This window comes from Gastrolobium bilobum, unplaced genomic scaffold (genome assembly GCF_033153095.1).
Source record: "Gastrolobium bilobum isolate Gb01-03AN ecotype WA unplaced genomic scaffold, APGP_CSIRO_Gbil_v1 utg13418, whole genome shotgun sequence".
Lineage (NCBI taxonomy): Eukaryota > Viridiplantae > Streptophyta > Magnoliopsida > Fabales > Fabaceae > Gastrolobium > Gastrolobium bilobum.
Genome location: NW_026897420.1, coordinates 149243 through 171320, shown reverse-complemented (window position 1 = coordinate 171320; position 22078 = coordinate 149243). Strand labels below are relative to the sequence as shown.

Below are 22078 nucleotides of genomic sequence, written 5' to 3'. Positions count from 1 at the left end.
TTCAGTTCATGAACTGATTTTCAGTTTAAGAACTAGTTTTTAAAACGGGTTCAAAAACAGATTTTTTAAAATTTGTTTTTTTAAGTGTAGTATTTTTTGTGGTTCTTTAGCACACTCCTAAAACTGGTTTCTAAAATCAAATGAAAAGTATAAAAATATTGAGAGAAAAAAACATAAATAATACCATAAATTTAAAAAAAATAAGAGAAAAAAGAAAAAATAATAAATTTAAAAAACTAAAGAAACAAAGTAATAAAAATAAAGATAAAAGAAAGAAGAAAATAAATAAGGAAGAAAAATAGAGAGAAAAAAGATAAGTAAAAAAAAGAGAAAAAAAATAAATTCAGTTCATCGTTTTTTAAATTTATAAACTAGTTTTGAAAACCAATTCGGTTCATAAATTAGTTCAGTTCATGAACTGATTTTTTAAAAATAATTCAATTTAATAATTGGTTTTTCAAAAGTAGTTCAGTTGAAGAATTGATTTTTAAAAACTAATTTTTTTAAGTGCAGTTCACAGTTCGTTTTTTTTGTGTTTCTTTTGCACATCTTTACTAAGCATCTCTTACAAACAAGAGATTAAGGCACCCATCAAATGGTGGAGTCCATCATGAATCACGGTGACAGATGTGAGAGTTTGGCTTTTCATCTATAACAAAAATTTTAAACTAGCCAAATAAATTATATTCGGCTTTTGTCAATAAAAAGCCTAAGAGCTCGACCTAAATGAGTTCGATATCCCTCTCCTATTTTGGAGAATGAGATTCAAAGAGTGATATTGCTTTAATTAGTTGTTTGATAGTCATCGAATTTAGTCAATGTGTTTCTCTCTTGTTCTCTTTTTTATAAATTTCTCCATCGATTAATCAATCGAGTAATCTGGTCGAGTTGGGGAGGACTGCTAGGGCAAAAAAGTTCTCCCTATCAAATTTTTATTACAGCTGCATAGCTAGGACTTGAAGTCGATATCACTGGTTAAATTGAAATAATATCATATTATTATTTAAATAAAATAAATAAATTATTGAATAATAAAGTAATATCATTTTAATTATTTTTTTAATTATTGAATGCCTAATAGGCTTAAACAGACTATAAGGTCTAAACCAAACCTTTTATTTTTTTTAAATATAGATAAGGTCAGACTTATAATTGGGTCATACACAAAGCTAATAGACCAGCTCATGTCTAAAGTATTTTACACAAGTCTGACTTATTTAAGCCAAAACCTAACTCAACCCAACTCATTTACACCCCTAGTTACCACCACTCCAAATATATATCTTAACACAGTTAAGATCGGTTCTTTATTTGAAAAATAAAAATAAAATTGCTATTAGGGGTGTTCGCTATCTGGATTGGATTTTTGAAGCAAAAATCATATGATCTAATTCCTTCGGTTTAGATTCTTTTCAAATTTGATCAAATCCAATCCAATTTTATTCATTTTGATTGGATTGGTTTTCCGTTATTTAAAAAGCCTAAAATTTCAGCCATACAAATAGGGGTGTTAAAAGAGTCAGGGGCCTTTGGCCTGGCTTAGCCTGTCTATTTTGGTTGTTGGATATAGACTTGGAGTTGTGTAAAAGCTCATTTAATAAAAAGGTCATGGCTCCAATTCAAAAGTCTGGCCTTAGAGCCTATCAGGATAACCTGGTATACTAACTCTTATTTTTATTTTATATTTTTTATACTATTCAATTATTAAACCTAACCCAATTTTCACTTCCTCTTCTTGGTCCGTCATCATTTTACTTTTTCTCCCTCACTTCTCTTTATCTCCTCTCTTCATATCTCTCTCTCTACACCGCTGGAGTCCACACCAAACCAGCACAACTGCAATAGAGGAGAAAGGCTCACTGAAGGAGAAGGTTGGTGGTTGGTGAACCCTAACTGATCTTCTTCTAGAAAATTGTTAGGTGCTATAGAATGTTACGTGCAAGAGAACCTACTCATTCAGTTAAGTCAGACCTGAAGTGTTATCTTTAAGAGAATGTTTATATAAGTGAGGATAATTCTCATCTTTCATTTGATGCCTTGGAATGGTGGAAGGGCAATAGCATGAAGTATAAGATTTTATCAAAGATGACAAAAGATATATTAGTAGTATCAGTATCAGTCCTTTCAGTCGCATCAGAATCAACATTTAGTGTTGGAGAAATAGTCATTGATACTTATCGGACAAGTTTGGTTGAAAATTCGGTTCAAGCATTAATTTACGGTGCAGATTGATTACGTAATAAGTATGGCATAAAGAAAAAATATAAGGTATTAATTTATTTAATTTAAATTATTTTACATCTTATGATATTATAATTTAATGTCAGAAATAATCTGACTTTTAGGAGGCAACATCGCAATATATTAAATTATTGATATGAGTATATTAAATTGTTAACGCAGAATTTGTAGTCTTTTGTTCCTTTGGATATGCAGAATTTTGTACTGCTTTAGTTTATTGGTTAAGCAAACTTTTTGAATGATTTTGTTCTATATTATGTTGTTTGGATATACATTGAATCTATAAATGTTTGTGAAATTATTAATGTTGTTGATTGTATATTCCGTTCGAATAAGTTTTTATTGTCTAATTTTTTTTAACAAGCTAAGCTAGGCTTTTATTTTTTGTAAATAAGTCAGGCCACAAACTAATAATTATATTCATAACAGGTTACAGGCTAGACCAATATGACACATTTAAACACGAGCTTAGCCTTTCAAGCCAAAGCTCAGCCTAGCCTGGCCCATTAACACCCCTACATACAAAATCACTAGTTATATCAAAATGAAGTCATACAAAGTTACAAACTACTAGAAAATTTAAGTCTTCATACTAAAACAAGTTTTAAAACTCATGAAGATTTATAATAGAGTAACAGACAATTAAAAAACTAAAACAAGGTACAGGGTAAGGTTGGGAAATTCATAATAGGTTATCATCTTTCTCTTTCATACTTCACTCTTTTAGCTTGTTCAATGTTGATGGGTTAATAGGTCTTGGGTTTAGAATTTTTTTATATGATTTTTAAGCTATAATTGAAGAATAGGCCCAAGTAGGTAGAGGATAAGGTTGGAGAATTAATATGGGTTTGGCCTGTTACATGAAATTTTGGATAGGGCCGGCAAAATGGGCTGAGCCCGCCGGGCTGGCCCGCCCCGCCTGCCAAATGAGGCGGGCTGGGTTGAGTCTTTCAACCCACCAGCCCGCCAGCCCATATGGGTCAGCCCGCCAAGTCATTTTTTTTTTTTTTTTTTTTTAGGTTACCCAATTGTTATGTAGCTCCGTATCTTAGATTTCTCTGCTTGCAAGTGGCTTTTTTGAATTGTTGTGGACTGCTCATACAACACTTTGTTACTTGTTTTGTTATTCTATTTTATCCTGATATGATTTTATTTTTTTATTATTATTTTTGGATTGAAATATGCATATTTATATGCAGATTATTAAACACTGATCTTCTTGGTTTCATAAGCACATTAGGATTTTATACAGATTTTTGTATGCTTTTATGCAGATTTTTTTATGTGATTTTATGCAGAATTTAATTTTTTGTATTTTATTTTTATATTTTTTTATTTTAGGCGGGCTGGCCCGTAGCCCGCCAGCCCACTCATAAAACGGGCCGGGTTACTCAATTCAACCCATTTTGTCAAAACGGGCCGGGGCGGGCCAGCCCATTTTGGGCGGGCTAGTGGCGGGCCGGGGCGGGCTGGCCCATATTGCCAGCCCTAATTTTGGACCATCAGATAAAATTATTTTAGTTTTTGTGTATTGGATATATTTCTTTTAATTAATTGAGTAGTCTTCTCCTCTTGGGTTCAAAACTAAGGGAGTAATTGAGTAAGGGTTATTGAATTAGGAAAAAGGGCATTAGCGAAATTTCAAAATAATAAATACATAATATATTAGATCGGTTTGAATTGAATCGATTTTCATCAACCAAACCAAAAACGGATCCTATCCAATTAAAATATGTGATTTTTTTTCAATTTTTGATTAATTTCGTTATAAATCTTTCGGTTCGATCACCGCAATTTGAATCGGTTGATGAACAACCCAAATTATATATAAAGAGCTGAATCTATAACTTACCACTACTCTAAATATATATTAATAAATGTTTTTTTAAAGATTTATAGGAACTTTTTAATTAAAAATCTTTTGATCCAAAATAAGCTAATTTAAGCATGATATTAGTCTCTAATTTATTTATTTTTCTATAATGAGCTATTATTAGTGTAGGGTTGTGTTCGTTACTTCGTTTTGTGTCTATTGGCTGTTAGCCTATTTTAAGTTGAGTTAGCTAATGGGATATTGTGCCACCTTTATTGGTATTTGGTCTTTTCATGCGCTAGCTGTGTCGCTGTTTGGGCCTCTCGTGTGCCACTTTGTTGTTCACTACTCTGTTTGGATTAGACTATTCTGGCTTTGACTCTTTCCTAGTGATGCCCTGTCTTAGATTGGACTGTTATTGTTGTTTGGACTGTTTGACCCAAAAAAATATGTTAGTCAATTGTGCTCCAACATGGGCTCAAGACAAACGCTTAATGCACTAGTGGTGTACTTCATTTTTTTTTTATTTTTTTTTTTGTAGAAGTACTTCATGTTATTTATATGATAAAAGAAATTGCAAATTTCCTCATTTAATATCTCCTTCATAGTTGCCATTAACTGGTTCGCTTCCTAAATAATATGGATAGTGAACTATTATGGGTGTATGTAAAGTCATAGATGTTTTCCTCTAGCGATATAGTATATATGTTGATATAGGGATACTTTTAGTGACAATAATATGAACTAAGACCTTATTAAGTTTCCTAGATACTGTGTATAATGAAGGAGTGTGTGTAAATTGCTATGGTTAGATGATAAGATGTCCTTTCTTTGGGAGAAGGGGGTATATAGGGAGGAAACGTCTCTCTTCCAACAGTGAATAGCAGTGTAGGGATATGTGTGTGGGGGAAGAGGAGGGTGAAAATCCTGTACATATAAGAGATGGCTGTTGAGGGATAAAGGTGTTCCAAGAAGGCAAGAATTCTATTCTCTCTCCTATAGTTAATGTGTCGAATATATTATCTACCCAGTGGTTGATTGGGCCAACAGATAGTGCAATAAAACATTGAATATCCAATAAATATTTGGTTGGTCCATTAATTATCCATTAACTATAGTTATCTTAATCCATCCAATCCATTAAATCTTATAATATAACTAGACTACTCCTTTACTAAAGAAAGAAAGAAGTGGGATTTAGATAGGATAACCATAAAAAGGTGGATAAAATAGGTTAAATGAACGTTTTTTTTTTTTTTTTAATAAAAGATGTATTGAGTTTTTGTTACTTCCGTAATACCGAAGATATTTTCTATAACTAGATGGATGAGATTAGATTTAGACATGACTTTGACAAATGATAAATTCATGGATCCACTTACGTATGAAACAAACTAGAGTTACCACCATCATGAACTAATTTTTGAGTTATATAAATACTTGGGGCGAGGAGAGAGTTTTGTTGCCATGAACATGATAGTTCTTGGCAACCACAAGATCCGTAGTTTCACTTTTATCTAAAGCCAAACTAGTCCTTCCCCTGTTCTGTAGGTTCTGAAATTTCGTTAGAAGATCCAAAGCACTCAGATCCCACCGCTCATGCAGTTGGGTATTGTCATAGTCACATTGTGGCCCGAGGCTAACGATCTAATAACCAATCCAGAATGGCCTCTAGGGGATAACATATTCATCACAAATGCATAAAAAATAAAAATAAAAACATATTCATCACAATGGAATCAAATTATGTTACACCAAGCACATAGATATCTGGTGGGCGTTATTTAACTTAATCAGTAGTCTTTCGAATCATGAATACGAATTCTAGTAAAACTTTAAAGGGAAAATTTTGTCATTTTTGTGGACATCCGGACTTAGACTAAATTAATAAGATTATCAATTAATATATGGTGAAATCAAAATAAATAATATATTAAATCAAAAACTATTACAAATTTCCATTTCAGCCGGTGGGATATAATATATGTTAATATGTTTATCATGTTGCATGATACAATTTTATTTGATATAATACAACAAAAAAAAAAAAAAAATCATTAAGGAGAAGAACGAAAAAAAAGTGAGTCTTACTCACTTTTTGTATGAGCATAAGCTAATTTTTATTTTATACATGAGAAACATATTTTTCTATAATATATCATTTCACATCCTAATTAGTATATATAACTCGGATTAACCCGCAGGCTAGGGGCTGGACCAAAAGATCCGGTTGTTATTGGGCTTCCCCTTGGGTTAGTCTAGTGATACAAGTCTATTTTGACACATCTGATTTCACTGCACTAAAACAGTTTGATTAATAGTGGGAGATTGACTTTTATTTATTTTATTTTTTTTTGGTTACATACTTTTATTTGTTTAAAAGAGATCTTAGAATCTCTGAAACTCAGAGTGATGGTAAATAGGACGTCTATCATGGCAATCAAGTCACCTTTTGTAAATACTTAATACAAGGTTATGCGGAATTGTTTTGTATTAATAAATCATTCGAGCAAGATCACCAAGGTAGTAAAATTTCCCCCACCAAATTCCACTAGTTAAACTCAAATAATATTCTCAACATTTTCTCTCTCAAGTGAGTCCCAAGCCCACAGTTGTTCCTTCTTAAACAAAAGCTTTCCTTTTTAAAAAAATGCGTGTCGGACACAAATATGCGGTTAATATTTTCTGACACGTTTTTCTATTCAAATTTTATTTTATTTTATCTTTTTAACTAAGCATGAAAAATTAATTTATAAATCAAATATTTTATGTTATGGAATTTGACATGAAAAATTAATAAGGTATTAAAAATTATTTTTACTTTATATTTATGTTATGAAATTTGAATATTTGATTAGTTATATAACTTATTATGGGCTGTTATATGTATTAAATGTAAAATTTATTATATATATTAAAAATATTATTTAATATCAAAACGTGTCCTAACATTTTAAAATCTAACATTTTTTAGATTTAACATGTCGACATATCATATCGTGTTGTGTCCCATGTAGATATCGGTACAATATAAGCTTCTTCTATTATTCATGGAGTTACACCAAAACTTGACTATACTCATCAAGTCATTTGCTAACATGACATTGGTTTATATTAAGGCTTGGTTAGACTCTTCAAGTTCTTGAATCCACATAATGGTTTGGCTGACCCATCAAACTTGACACTAACTAATGATTGACTTTATACCACTATTGTATTGGGTAATTGGGAGAGCCCATATAGAGGAAATTTATGGTCAAATGGGCTAAGTGGCAATCTATTATAATAAGAGTTCATACACTATATTTCAACTCTAATTTTTAAGATGTTAGCTTCATAGGTTCATGAGTCATTTTACTTATATGATTCTGATTTAGTTCATTTCTAATCCATATGAACTTTACTGCTCACACTTGGACTCCCTAAGGTAAAGATTAAAAACAAGATGATTGAATTCAAAATAAAGTTAAGAAGCCCAAAAACTAACTACGGAGTAAAAGGCAGTGAATAATTTATTTCACACAAAAAAGTTAACAGTAGGTAAGCAACAATGTGCCCGATAAAGAGAGAAAGGGAAGAGCATCATGCACATATCATATTGATCCCGGTTTGGCCCAAAATGGATCTTACGTCTAGTCCCTACTCCCTAACACCAGATAAGATTTTCAGTGTGCGAAGAGTAGTTTGACTTTTGATCAACCATAACTTCTTCAAGGTTGTTCTGTAGGTAAAATGGGCTTTACAATCGTTATCTCACAGGAGAGGGAACGATTTTTCTACAGATTCAAATAAGTGTGGGGTCTACACTTATTTTATTTTCTTTTTTATTTTTCACTGGGGCCCATGAATTGTTTCTGTCAGGGGGAATTTAGTTTTTATATATATATATATATATATATATAAAATATCTCGCATATTATAATGGATAATTTTATCTTCTACATACATATAAAAGTAAATTGGCCTAATATTTTTTTTATCTCTTCTCTTCACATTACCATACACTGGTTCCACATATATATAAATATATATGAGATTAATATTTCTTATGTTATAGGAGATAATTTTATCTCCTACACATACATAAAAGTATGTAGGGCCCATGAGATTAATATTTCTCATATTATAGGAGATAATTTTATCTCTTAAACATAAATAAAAATATGTGAGGCCCATGTTATATTTTTCTATTTCTTCACTTCACATATTCTCACATGGGCCCTACAAATTTTTTATATATATATAAGAGATAATTTTATTTCATACAATATGAGAAACAATATATATATATATATAGATATATATATATATATATAAGAAAAAATATTTCTACAGCCACTTTAGATGACCTTATCTACAGCTACTCTTTATAACTATGTTTTCCCGGGAGAACATAATTATAACATTAAAAGTTACTCTTTTTTTCTCTCCTGATTTACTTTTCAGAACTTGTCTGCTGACGTGGAGAGAGAGAAAAAAGAAGTAACTTTAATGTTATAACTATGTTCTCCCGGGAGAACATAGTTACAAATGGGTAGCTGTAGATAAGCTTATCTAAAGTGGCTGCAGAAATATTTATCCCATATATATATATATATATATATATATATATATGTATATGAGGCAGGATCCTTTGACACCGGTGTCAAAGAAAAAGTTTGACACCTCATCTGAGAGCCGTTAGATTAAAAAAAATCAATGGTGTCACATGCTTACAAATCAGAATCGTTGATTTTTTTTAATCTAACAGCTCTCAGATGAGGTGTCAAACTTTTTTTTTGACACCGGTGTCAAAGGATCCTGTCTCTATATATATATATATATATATATATATATATATATATATATATATATATATATGGGGTTTAATTTTTTCATGTTACATGAGATTTCAATTCTCATGTTGTGACTCAACTAATGGTGGGCCCCACATTTATTAAAAAGAAAAGTTTTGCACGCAAATTGAAGGTTCACAATATGAGAATTGAATTCTCATGTAACATGAGAAAATATTTTTCATATTATATATATGAGAAAAATGTTTTTGCAGTTAATGCAGATAAGTTATCTGCAATTATTCCTCAAACGACGTCGTTTTGATATTGAAATCTTAAAAAATTATAAATATAAAGACTATTATAACCCTGAAATAAATTAAAATTACAAATACACCATGATTTCCGTCCCAAAACGACGTCGTATTAGGCTTACTGCAGATATGCAGAAAAAGCGAACTTTATATATATATATATATATATATATATATGGGGAAGGATATACTTATCACCAAAAAAGTTTATAACTTTTACAACCAACCTAATCATCATTGATTTCTGTCAATCTAATGATTATAATTTATGACAATTAATAATTAATTAATAAATACGACCTAATAATTTTCAATAAATTATAACCGTTAGATTGACAGAAACCAACGGTGATTAGATTGATTGTAAAGGTTGTAAATTTTTTTGGTAGTAAGTATATATTTCCTCTATATATATATATATATAAACAAGCCACTACTCATAGACCTCACATAACACTAGCACACCACACCAACTAGATTTCAACTGACTCCAAATCCTTTTCTAGAGTAAATGAAGAAAGCTCATTCATATATGGAACTATAGCATCTCTGAGTTTTTCGTTTGTGCTCCAGCATGTTGAAGGGTACGTCCCCGCCTTTCTGTGACCAAAGTCTTCGAGTGGTGAAGTGGTACGGTGTGGTCATTGAAGAGTTTGTTTAAAAGAATCATTGCAATTAGACAAAAAGTCCCATGTGGCCATATGGGCGATTTCATATCTTACATCAATGTTTTTGAAGACTGTTTCAATTATGTCTAACTCAAGTACACTACAACCTTTACCAAAACAAGAAAACATAACTTCCAATGCAATTCCAAAGGTTGGGCATGATGATTTCACTACAGAAAAGTGTTTCAAGTGGTAACATATGTTTTTTTTTTTTAATATTATTTATCGTTCATCCATTATTTAATGACTTGAGTGATTTAAGCCGGATAGAATCACATGGGCAACAAAACTCTCCCTACCAAATTTTAACACTAATATTAATTATAAAAATCGACCTGGTTGAAATATCGAGTCACGATGTTGCTTGTTTAACTGGTGATTCAGGACATGTTTGGTGCATAGTATATGATAAGGTCTGATAGTATAAGACCTGATAGTATAAGGCCTGATTGTATAAGACCTGATTGAATTTTAATATTATCCAGCGTTTGGTACGGTATTGTATAAAATAATATATTGTATAAGATAATATCATCTAATATTTGGTAGTGCACTGTATAATACTATATAGGATAAAAATAAATATTTTTAATAAAAATATCCTTTAATAAAGAATTTATATAATTCTTCAAAAAATGTCATATGATATTATTTTTTATAAAAATTTATTGGACAGTGTGTCCACAACATAAATTAATTTTTAAAAAAATAAAAATATTCAATATTTTAAAATTTAATATATTGAAAATTTAATTTTTATTTTAATATATTAATATTAAAATAATATATTCATTTTTGAAAATTACACTGGTCAACGATGTTAATACACCAACATCTTATCAGGCCTTATCCCTCCCCCTTAAGTCGGATTAAATTATACATTGTTTTGATGTATTAAGAAATTCTGCTGTATAAGCTTATACTGTACGATGGTCACACCAAACAACTGAAAATGTCATAACGTATAGTATAAGCTTATACTATCAGGCCTTATACGTCACACCAAACAAGCTCTCAGTGAGTTTGTGGTTGAACCGAATATACCTTTATATTTATGTTATATTGATTTTATTGTAAATAATTTAAGTTTTACATGCGATTTTAAACTTAGAACTGCTTGATACTTAAATGTGATTTTGATAGTGGATTGTGATATATACACTTTTAATTTCTAACTTGAAGATTACAGATTATAACTTGAGGATACAGAAGAAAAAATGGTACGTAAAAAAAATATGGAAATATAAATGTAATTTCAAAATAATTAAATTTTCCTTTTAAAAAAAAAAACCTTTCAATTTCCAATGCAACTTACCTGCAATGCACTAATTAATTAATTAATTAATTATTTATAGAAAATCGAGAAATTCTCCTAGCTATATTCAATTTGGGAGGAAATCAAAACTGTCATTTCCTTTTTCCAGTGACCATCGTTGATTATTGTTATCCAAGTCGATTATTTTTCTTTTTCTTCATCTATGCAGTGGTGGAGTTTTCTTATTCTTCATCTATCAATCAAAGTGGTGGATTTTTCTTCATCATCTATTGAGGGTAGATGAATAATTTAGACCATGACTCAGAGAAGGCGCAGGATAAAAAAGAGAAGATTTTGGAGAAAGATAAAACACCATCGTGAAGAAGGATACGCAGGTGAACATAAAAAATCTCGAAGGATGCCCAAAAAAAATGTTGAAACATGGGTAAGTTTTATTAACAATTTTACTTTTATTGACTCGGCGAGTTACCGGTTTTAATAATAACCAACCAGTTCAACCCAATTCACACTCGCTCACTAACATATTCGGTCCATTATGTTACCTAAACTGGTCACACACCGGTTTATTAGTTTCTAATTTGAATCGGGCTCTCCGACCCAATTTTTATAACATTGTTTAACACAATTATGTTATCATGGACTCAAACTCGACCACTTATTAAGTTGAAACAATCTTTTGCCACTTGATTTGCGTGATTAGTGGTGGCAACGTGTATTTAGCATCGTTGCATGTGACTAATTCTATTATCAACTTAAATGTTAGTTAGGCGAGTGGTGTTTTTTAGAACAATTAATATAATTTGAGGTCTTAATCTCTACAATCAATTATTGATGCATTTCTTGTGCGAATCAAATAAATAGAAAGATGTGTAGCCAAAAATAATAAATAAATAAAGACAAATTTGGTGCATTTTAGCCTTGTTTTAAATAAAAGATGGATATTTATCAAAAAATAAAAAGATGGATATTTTAATATAATTACTTACTAATTTAAGTCATATTAACAGAAAGTATTTTCAACAAAATTAACATTTTGAATCTCTACCAACCAATGTTAATTATCCATCAATTTGTCGCCTAGCTAGTTGTTCTGCAACTAATAAGCCAAACGTTTGTCTTAATAGTCTGGGACAGTGTTTTAAAATCTCACCCCACCTCCTGTGTTGACCCGGGTCAACCCTGACTCCTCCCCTCTGAAGGTTGGGGTCACAAGTTAGATCATATATGCACATTGATCCCTTTGACCCCCAAAACCTAGTCGGATTTCAGTGACTCCCGGGTCAGACGGGTCGAAGGGGGTCATTGCATATTTCTTTTTTTTTTTAAAAAAAAATTCCATGAAACGACATTGTTTTATTAAAAAAATAAAATAAAAATCCTTGCAAACCTAAATCTTATCGTTCTATTCTCTCCCAGTCCCAGCGACCTACACTTCTTCAATCTTCACCTCGCTGCCATAAATCTTCTAGAAAAGGTAAAAATTTACCCATTCAAATGAAATCTTTATGGTCGTCGATGAAAAACAAAAACTCATTCTTACTTCCTTTAAATTTTCCTTTGTTAGAGACCTTCTCAAAAGAGGCAAAATCAGATCAGCGTAGTGATCCCATTAACTTGTGGTTGTAATCGGTGAATTATGTTAATTATATTTTGAATCTTTGATGATTGGTGGTTTATTTTTTAATATTTTCATATAGGATATATATATTTATAGTTTTTTAATATATATAATCGGGTCGGCGTAGTGACCCCGTGATCCCCCGGTTGAACCCGTGACCCCAGACCTTGACCGGGTCGATCGTCGGGCCGGGTTTTTAAACACTGATCTGGGATCATTTCCATCTTAAAGTGAATTATTTGTGGAATTAAGCATTTGACAAATGATATAAATCTAACCCGAGTACTCCATATTTTATTCCTCTTTACATATTGGGATTTAATAAATTGTGATCTTTACCGCAATCCCACTCAGCCGTTTGTCGTCTTTGAAAGTATAAAAGATTGAGGATTTGAATCAATTGGATGGTTATCACAAATGGACAGCTATGACCTAAACTACTTGACTTCAAACATTTAAAACCCAAATTATTATATTTTGTTTCAAAGATGATAACAAATTAAGGTGTTTGTTTTGGTTAAAAGTAATTAAGGGTTATAATAAGATGTCCCCTTGAGAACTTGACCTGTCCTGTTAAAATATTTTTCAAATATCCATTTAGCTAAAAAGATCATATTTCAGGAGCTGGCTTGTTTAAGCAAGTATATGTAATATATTATTGTTATTAAATTAATTTTTTATTATAATATATTGAAATCATAAACTTATTGACATATATAAAGGCTTGTGTAATTTAAGGCAATGCTTAATCCATTTCCACGGCGCTAAGGGTGCGTTTGGTTTATGGATTCTTGAAGAAAGATGGAGAAATGAAAGCAAGGCATCTAATTTGCTCACGTTTGGTTGGACTATTTTTCTTACTATGTCAGCTAAATCAGTTGCGTAGATAACCAAAAAGCATAGACTTCCAACACCATTTAGCCAGCGAAAGTTGCCCCATGGCCGAGTGGTATTCTAGAAAAGCAGTCTTATTTGGTCACTGTTCAGACTAACAAAAGACCAGCTCACCCTCATTGTTTACAAAAGGGTACGATGCCCACATTGTTTAATTTAATAAAAGAAGGTTATTTTCGTAACTGTGCACTGAGTTCCCTATCTATATTTTATCATCAGCCAAACGTAGACTTTACAAAAGTTACCTAATTTTCCTACTAAAATATTTTTCAACCAAACAACTATTTTTACATTTTCCCACCAAACTCACTTTCCACCCATTTCCCCACTAATCACATTTGCCTATGATTCATAAAAATTTCTCCCTAACCAAACGCCCCCTAATAGACAGACATTTGAATTTCAAAGTTTTCTACAAATTAACTACATAAACCATTATTGTTAAAACCTCGATTTATAACTACGATTTTACGTTTTTACGATTTTTTTATCAAAACGATTTTACTAATATTCCAAACGCTTTTACGTTTTTACGATTTTTTACGATTTGTTTACCTTACGATTTTACGTTTTACGATTTTTTAATCCCCATCCAATTTTACTTAAGATCTCAATTTTAACAACATTGACATAAACTACAGAGTATCTTACAGAGAAAGGTCTGTAACATTTGAGCATTGAGCATTTTGTACCTCTTGTAAGTAGTAACATATGAAATGCTTTATAATATCATCATATTATGGAAGTTTTATCTTAGCTAGGGAATAAGCGTACATATTTTTCTCTTACTCATTTGTTCAAATGGAAGGATCAATATAAGTATCACGGGTAAAATTTAGTATGTAATTATCTTGTAGATATAACGTCCACAAATCTTTTCTCCAAGTTAGGAAAGCCTTTGAACCTTTTTTCTTTTGGGTTTACGAAGGAATTGAAGAGTATTCAGTGGATAAAAATATAAAGCATATATTTAGTGAAAATAGAATAAAATAAAATGAAGCATATGTACTTCAACTTATGCGAATTTGGAAAGAAATCTGAACAAATCTCATCCATTTTTCTCATGTAACTGAATGACCTAGAATATTAAAAGAATGGGACCAAGACCCATGAATGTCGTTAGCTCAAAAATGCTACCTCAGGTGAAAATAAGTTTAGCCTGAACATAGACAAATCACAATACCACCTTGACCTTATACTAAAATTTATTCCATTAAACTGAGGTGGAAAGGAGACAAATCTACATAAATTATTTCACCACTTGATCAAATAAAAGCTCTAATTAAGACCATGTCAAATTAATTTTTAACCAATAAGTTTCATATTTTACATCGATTCATTTCTGAAAACCTTTGATTCGTTATGATTTGAAAAAGGGATTTTTGTAGAAAAAATGACATATGATATATTAAATAAAAAGTGAAAACATTGAATACTTTAAAAATTGAAAATAAACATTTATACTTTCTTCTTTAAATAATTAGGAAATTTTCATGAAGGATATTAACAAGAACCATTAAAAAAATTCCAAATATTGTAAACTTTCAAGAGCTTTCTACATTCCGAAGTCATTCATCTTGGGACCAGTTCAACAGAAAATATACCATCTTCATTTTCAAAAGAACTAATCTCTAAGCTTCGTAAGAATCCCCTCCCATCATTCACGGTAGCATTAACTAACAACTCTTAAAACTAAGAAGTACTAGCACAAGTGCACAACATTAATATGCATAATACAAACTAAGTCTTAGTACAATAATTACTTAATTAGAGACAAGAATTACACACAATGCCCTACAATAAACACTTTCTAGTAGGGAGAGACACCTACATTTGCCGGTGCGTAATACCCATCTTTCATGAGCACATCCTCTGCTTCCTACACACACACAATGAAGAATTTGATATTAGAAACCCTAGAAATAAGAGTCCCTTTTTTTTCTTCCTTTAAATGTGCTGCCAAAAGAAAAGGAGGTAACAGTAGCTAGGGTTTTTAAGTACCTGACGAACATTAGCTTTCTTCACGGGTTGATGATCAGGCATAAGTCCGAAATGAATGTGTGGAAAATGGGCCCACTGAAAGAAAAAAAAAATGGACCCCACACATGAGAAGAAAAAGTATTTTGTAACCAACAAGGCAACAAAATGAGTTTTGACATATATATATATATATATATATATATATATATATATATATATACACTTGATTGATAAACAAAAATGAAAACTCTTTAATTAGTAAAATTTGAAAATAATCTAAAATGGGAAAAGTCCCTAAGAGAGTAAGATTTAGAAAATCTCCTTGGATCTCACATTCTTTGCAGCTGCACTAAAGGCCTCTCTGTGGCTTATATCAGGATTCCCAGCTTTGATACGTTGAATCTCATCCCTGAAATTTGAAGTGAAGAAATTAAATAATTTCTTGATTTTAATTATAATATTTGAGAGAAATAAGCAAAAATACATACTAATACACAAATGAAAAGGGTTTGTGTTACTATGTTTTTTTTTTTTTTTTAATTTGAGTTACCAAACCATGAATGAAAACTCATTATTAATTAGCATTTATAATAAATAACTTGAAATTAATGCTATAATTAAACTTACTTGATGAAGCGGTTGTAAGCAGATGGAACTCTCTGTCTCTTCTCTGGAGCTGGACATGCAACACACGGACATTTCCAAGCAAACAGACAGGAACATTAAATCACTTCGCTGACCTTTTTCCCTAATGCTTACTCTCTCTCTCTCTCTCTCTCTCCCTTCTATCATTACCTCATCATTATCTTTAACAATCACTCTCCCAATGGATTCAGCACTATATTTTCGGGGGCGAGAATTCTGTCTCACTCAATGTGTGCATGTAAGGAGACATGTATAGACGCAAAGAGAAAGAAAAAGGATTTTAACAATTCTAGATTTTTTTTTTTTTAATTCCCCTTAACAACAAAAAAATTATGAATTTCATTTTTTTCCATCCGTTTGAAATTTTAATGTGGTAAGTGGGTTGTTTCAAATTGAAAAATATTGGAAGTTTAATGTTGATAATGTATTTGAAGAACTAAAGCTGGCTTTCTGGAAACACTAAACATTTATACTGGAAAGTGGGAAAAGCAATGCATGAGATAAATGTGCAAAAGATTGCTCTTTCTTTGCCACTTGCAGAATGCGAGAAGCCAAGATACCTTGGCCACTGTTTCAGATTGACAAGTTAGTTTTGATAGGGATAGAACTTTTATTTTTTATTTTTATTTTTGCTTTTCTCCTTTTATTGGTTAAGTGACACCAATATGAACTTAAAAGAAGTGTAAAAATGAACTGAAGGGTATCAGAAGAGTTTCCTTTTTCTTTTCCTAGCTTTTCTTTGGTGGTATCAGAAGAATCTCTGATTACCACACCCGGGAAATAGAAAAAAGGAATTACTTTTAAAAAAAAAAAAAAAAAAAAAAACATGAAAAACAGGTTAGGTTTTCGGTTTATTGTCAGAAAATAAAAATAAAAAATAACAAGATTCATTATGAAAGCTATCACAGCTTATTCAACAAATGAAGAAGTTAAGAAATTAGAGAAAATACTCACGTCTGTTAGCTGGTGGAGGCTTAGGGGTTTCTTCTGGCCCTCCTCTAATGGTGCTCATGACCAAATCATTTGGGTTTGGAAGCTGATTCATCATCATATTTGTTGATGGTGTATTTCTAATCTCCTCCTGATAATTAAACCCAATAGTCATAATCAACTATAGTTTTCAATTCTCACGCAAAAGAGAATATAACTAGCCAAAAACAAAAACAAAAAAAAATGATATATATATATTAAAAACCCTAGCTATTAGTAGTATTATAGTTATAGATATATACCATAAGATTTTGAGGAGTGAAGAAGCTGTTGCCAAGGTGAAGCTGATTAGGTGAAGTAAGAAGCAGTGCACGCATGTTGACAGAGAGAAGGTTGGTGCAATGACCGCATCTCACTGTGACAATCTTGAACAAACTGGAGCAAGGAACACTCACCTAAATGAAAGAATAAGAAGAAGAAGAAGAATTTGAAGAAGAGGGTTAAATAATGAAAAAGGTTAATTAAATGAAAGGGGAAAGAAACATTGATTGCATAAGAAAAATAGAAAGGGATATGAGGGGTGATATTATACGGCGAGGACAGTGTCACAGAAGTTGCAATGGACATAACAGAGTTGGTCGGAGGGAGAGAGGTGGTGGTGTTGGTCCGGTGAAAAGGAAGTGGATGAGGCGGACATATTTCTCTTTTTGTTGATTCTCTCTTTTCTGATTCTTGATTTGATTTGATTGATGGGATTGACTGATCAGTGGTGATTTTGGTGATAGGCAGATAAACTTCCTATGGATCTGATCCTCTTGGTTGTTGAGTTACTGTTAAGGAGAGGGAGAGAAAGAAAGATAAATGTATCCAAAAACAAAATAGAAAGAAAGATAAAAGAAATAGAAAGAGAGAGAATGTGAGAGATGCCATTTAAGTAATAAAGGATTGAATACATCTAGAAAGTATTTTCTTTCTCTCTCCATTTTGTTATCTTTTATATATAAAAAAATTTAGCAGTTATCAATCGGTGTAAGAAGTTTTAACAGACTCAGCTAATTTTATTTTGGATTTGTGTCTTTTTTCATAAATTATGTTATCAGAATTCAAATCTATTACTTTTTGCGTAGATCAAAACCTAGGGTCTAGGCGTCTAGCTAGATTGCCACCGTATATATAATTTTCCTAGCTACATATTTTTGTTCTAAAGTAATGTTATGTTAACCTTATGATCTTAAACTATTGAGCTTACAAAATTTTGCCGCTTCACATATTTTTAATCTGTTGATTTAAAATGAATTCATGAGATGCAAAATTATAAATTTTTGTTAGTGTAATTTTTATATGGTGAGAATTCTTTTGACTCTAAAGTAAGACTTTTAAGTGTTACTTCTCATCTCCGCCATTAATGAATGAAAATCAATGGTTGTTATTTATAGTATAATTAATAATTAATTAATTAATATAATTTCTTAAATTATAACTATTGAATGAACAGAAATCAATAACTAAGATAAGAGTAAAACTTATAAATCTTACTCTGAAATTAAATGATCTGTCTTCTTTTTATATATATCATTACTCCGCGAACAAGTGATGTGTCGTAAACAAGTTAACATCGATCAGAAAAGGATAAGAAAAGAATTTGCTTACTAGCAAAACTAACTATAAACGTTGATGTGACACTAACAATTGGTTTTAGTGAAAATGAAGTTATTCCTCTTATTTATATGTTTTGGGTTACAGTTCTAGGTTAGAGGTCTAAGTTCTAATAATTATAAAAATATAGAAATTGTAATGGGATCTGAGAAATTGATGGGAAAATTTTAAAAATAAAATATTAAAATGTGATTGTTTATAATAATTAAGTGATGGTTTGGACTTTAAAGTCCATTTCTCTTAATTCAGATACAAATAATAAAGATAATAGAAATTGTATTGTGTAGAAAATATTCTCCAAACCAAAAAAAAAAAAGGAAAAAAAAAAACCCTAGAAATGAATGGTTGGCATTCCCAATGGATGTGTGTGTGTGTGTGTATGAGAGAGTGAGAGAGTGAAAGAGGAGACAGAGAGAGAGGAGAGAGAGAGAGAGCAGAGGCGGCAGAGATGGGGGAACGGAGAACGAAAGGGACGTGTGCATGGGAGTGATTAGCTTTGGCTCATTCACCTGTTGTTTTCAAAGTTAAGAAGGTTTACAGGTTGTCCTCGATTTTCTACAATTCCATTTCGTGATGACAAATTTATTTCCATAAATCAAATCAAATCTTTGTTCTTTGTAAACTCTCTTCTATGCTGTTTTTAAAATGAAGCACTTAAGAAAGCGGGCCAGCAGTACTGCAATCAAGATGTTTATGTTAGAGCCATCTTGTTTTCTAACCCTTTCAGAGTTCAATGCCTACTCACACACCTCACTTCTGCCATTTATTTTTTTCCTTTTCTTTGTTTGCAATCAATTGATCGTGCATTCAGTACCTGATCATATTTATTTCGAGAGACCACTCTTCATTTTGATTCCTTTTTATTTTTGTATGGATCCAATCATTTTCTTTTCTTAAGTCTATAAACTAAAGGGGAAGGATCCATATATAAAAAAAATTATAAATTTTTGCAAATTATACTACGTATTTTCGGAAGTATATAGTATAACCGAGTGTACTTCCGGAGTATATAATATAATTTGTAAATAAAAAATTTATAAATATAACCCTCCCCAAACTAAAATATGAGAACTTATTTTGATTTTTCACGTTTTGATTTTTAAATAAAGTGTATTTTATTTGATATGTTTAACTATTAAATTGACATTCAGTTAATTACTTAAACTTTTAGGAGAGATGATTGTTTAATATTACATCGGAGCCGGTGACCAAGTGGTCCTGAGTTCCATCCTCTCCCCACTGCCCTTACTCTTCTAATAAATATTTAAAGTTTGAAATTTCTTAGTATAGATAGGTGAACGTATATATTATTCACTCTTCACACCTGGTGAATTTTTGTATAAGAGGATATTAGAAAATTTTAATATAAAATTATTAAAATAAATTTCACTATACATCTTGATTGTTTAATATATACATTCATAGGACATCAATTTCTCAACCGCGTATTGTTATGTATATTATCAACTAATAGAAATGTGTAGTTTGTTTATGTAGTTAATTATATTTCATTAAGAATATAGGAGTGAAGAGAAAGAGATAAACTAGAGAATTTGAATCCGTTGAAAGTTTTGTTTGTGTTGAACTCATTGCTAAAACTTCTATAAGATATTTATCGTAATGAATAATTTAGTATATGGTTAAGTGTTTAGAAATGTCATTTTAATCAAGGGGTTTATTAATCTCATGTTACATGAGATACTACTTTCATGTGGGTGATACAAATATGTGGGGTCCACAATTTAAAAAGAAAAAAGAAAAAAGAAAAAAAAAATTGGCACAAAATTCTATGGATCTATGACATGAGATAGGTATCTTATGTACCATGAGACTATCATTTCCCTTTAATCAATCAACGAATTTTTCCACACTAAAACTACTGCGTTTTGGAAGTTACAAAATAGAAAATAATTTTTTTTTAAAAATTTCATGGGTTTCAGTACTTTTGTTTTACAAATCTTACCAAATTTTTTAGAATTTGACCGAAATTGATTTAATTTTAAATAATTATATGAATTAATTATTATTTTTGGGTGTAAATAATTAATTATTTTACACTTACTAAATAGCTAGCTTAATTAGTAAAAGTAAATCAAATTAATTTCATTTGTAATGAGACCCAGATTTTATTTCTGAATCAATTCAAATATGATATTTTATAAAAGGTCCCAAACATAGAATTTGATTTTTAAATTAAATAATTTTTTTCCTATTTTCTAAATATTCTAATCATAATATAAGCAACAATAAAAATCTTTATTGTTTTCCTGAATCTGATTGGGCCTTTGGAGAAGAGTCTGGGTGAAAATTTTAGGGGAAGTGGGAGAATTTCGGTCTTGAAAGAAATTAGAGAAATAATAATTTTAGGGAAGAGGAAAAATAAAAAATTTAAAGAAAATAATAGTCAAAAAAATGAGGAAAGGAGAAGAAACTTTGAGATAAATAAGCTAATTAATTATAATGATAATTATATTATTATTGTTATAAGGATATTTTAAAATATTCATTGAGATAATTCAAATTCTTACAAAATTAGTAAAAACCTGTATAATATTTTAAATAAAAAATATATTAACAGTTGCAATAATTATAAACTTATACGCAAACATAAAAATATTTCACTGCACTATATATCTTACGTTATCCACAATGCCCGGAATTACAGGCACTGGCTGCAACCACAATTTAAAATCATGATCTAGATCTTACATGTATAAAAAGAATAAAAAAAAAAAAAACTAAGATAAAAGAAAAAAAATTCCATCATAAACATGTACACGTTGGATGTTATTTCTTACCCTCTTTTATGCTTGGCTCAGTAAAAGGTCGTATGTAACTTGTCTCAATCCAACCATCAAAACTTCTGTAGGTCATCACATGCCCAAAAAGTTTGTATTTCTGGGAGCATGCATGGCTCATGACCAATTTGGATGCTATGTGAATGCAGGAAAATTATGATTTAGTTTATGAAATTAATTATTTTTAATATGTATATATGAAACCACTCTAATTAATTTTCACCGTTTACCCAGTAAAATTTTATTTTGGGATCCGATAGATGGAACTGTTGTCAAAATAATGAACTTATAATGAATCAAAGAATGTGGATTAACCAAACACATTTGGCACAGATGATAAGGAATTTGGGCCCCCTAACTAGAGGTATCAAGTTCGAGCCTTAAAAAAAAAAAAAAGATTTAGAAGAGCTGCTCCTTTAATCGGGTCCGATAAAAACTCGAATCAGATAAAGTCCAAAAAATGACCCGGT

The 22078-nt window shown here is 30.7% G+C and overlaps 1 protein-coding gene across 1 annotated transcript; it reads right to left on the bottom strand.

The window, feature by feature from the left end:
• Positions 1–15409: 15409 nt before the first annotated feature.
• LOC133306793 (axial regulator YABBY 1) lies at positions 15410–17871 on the bottom strand. The gene is made up of 7 exons (XM_061507169.1): positions 17747–17871; positions 17457–17609; positions 17179–17305; positions 16207–16255; positions 15913–15988; positions 15601–15675; positions 15410–15478 (listed from the first exon to the last, which is right to left on the bottom strand). Exons 1-7 carry the CDS (start codon positions 17849–17851, stop codon positions 15410–15412), a joined length of 654 nt encoding a protein of 217 aa, XP_061363153.1. The 5' UTR covers positions 17852–17871.
• Positions 17872–22078: the final 4207 nt, after the last annotated feature.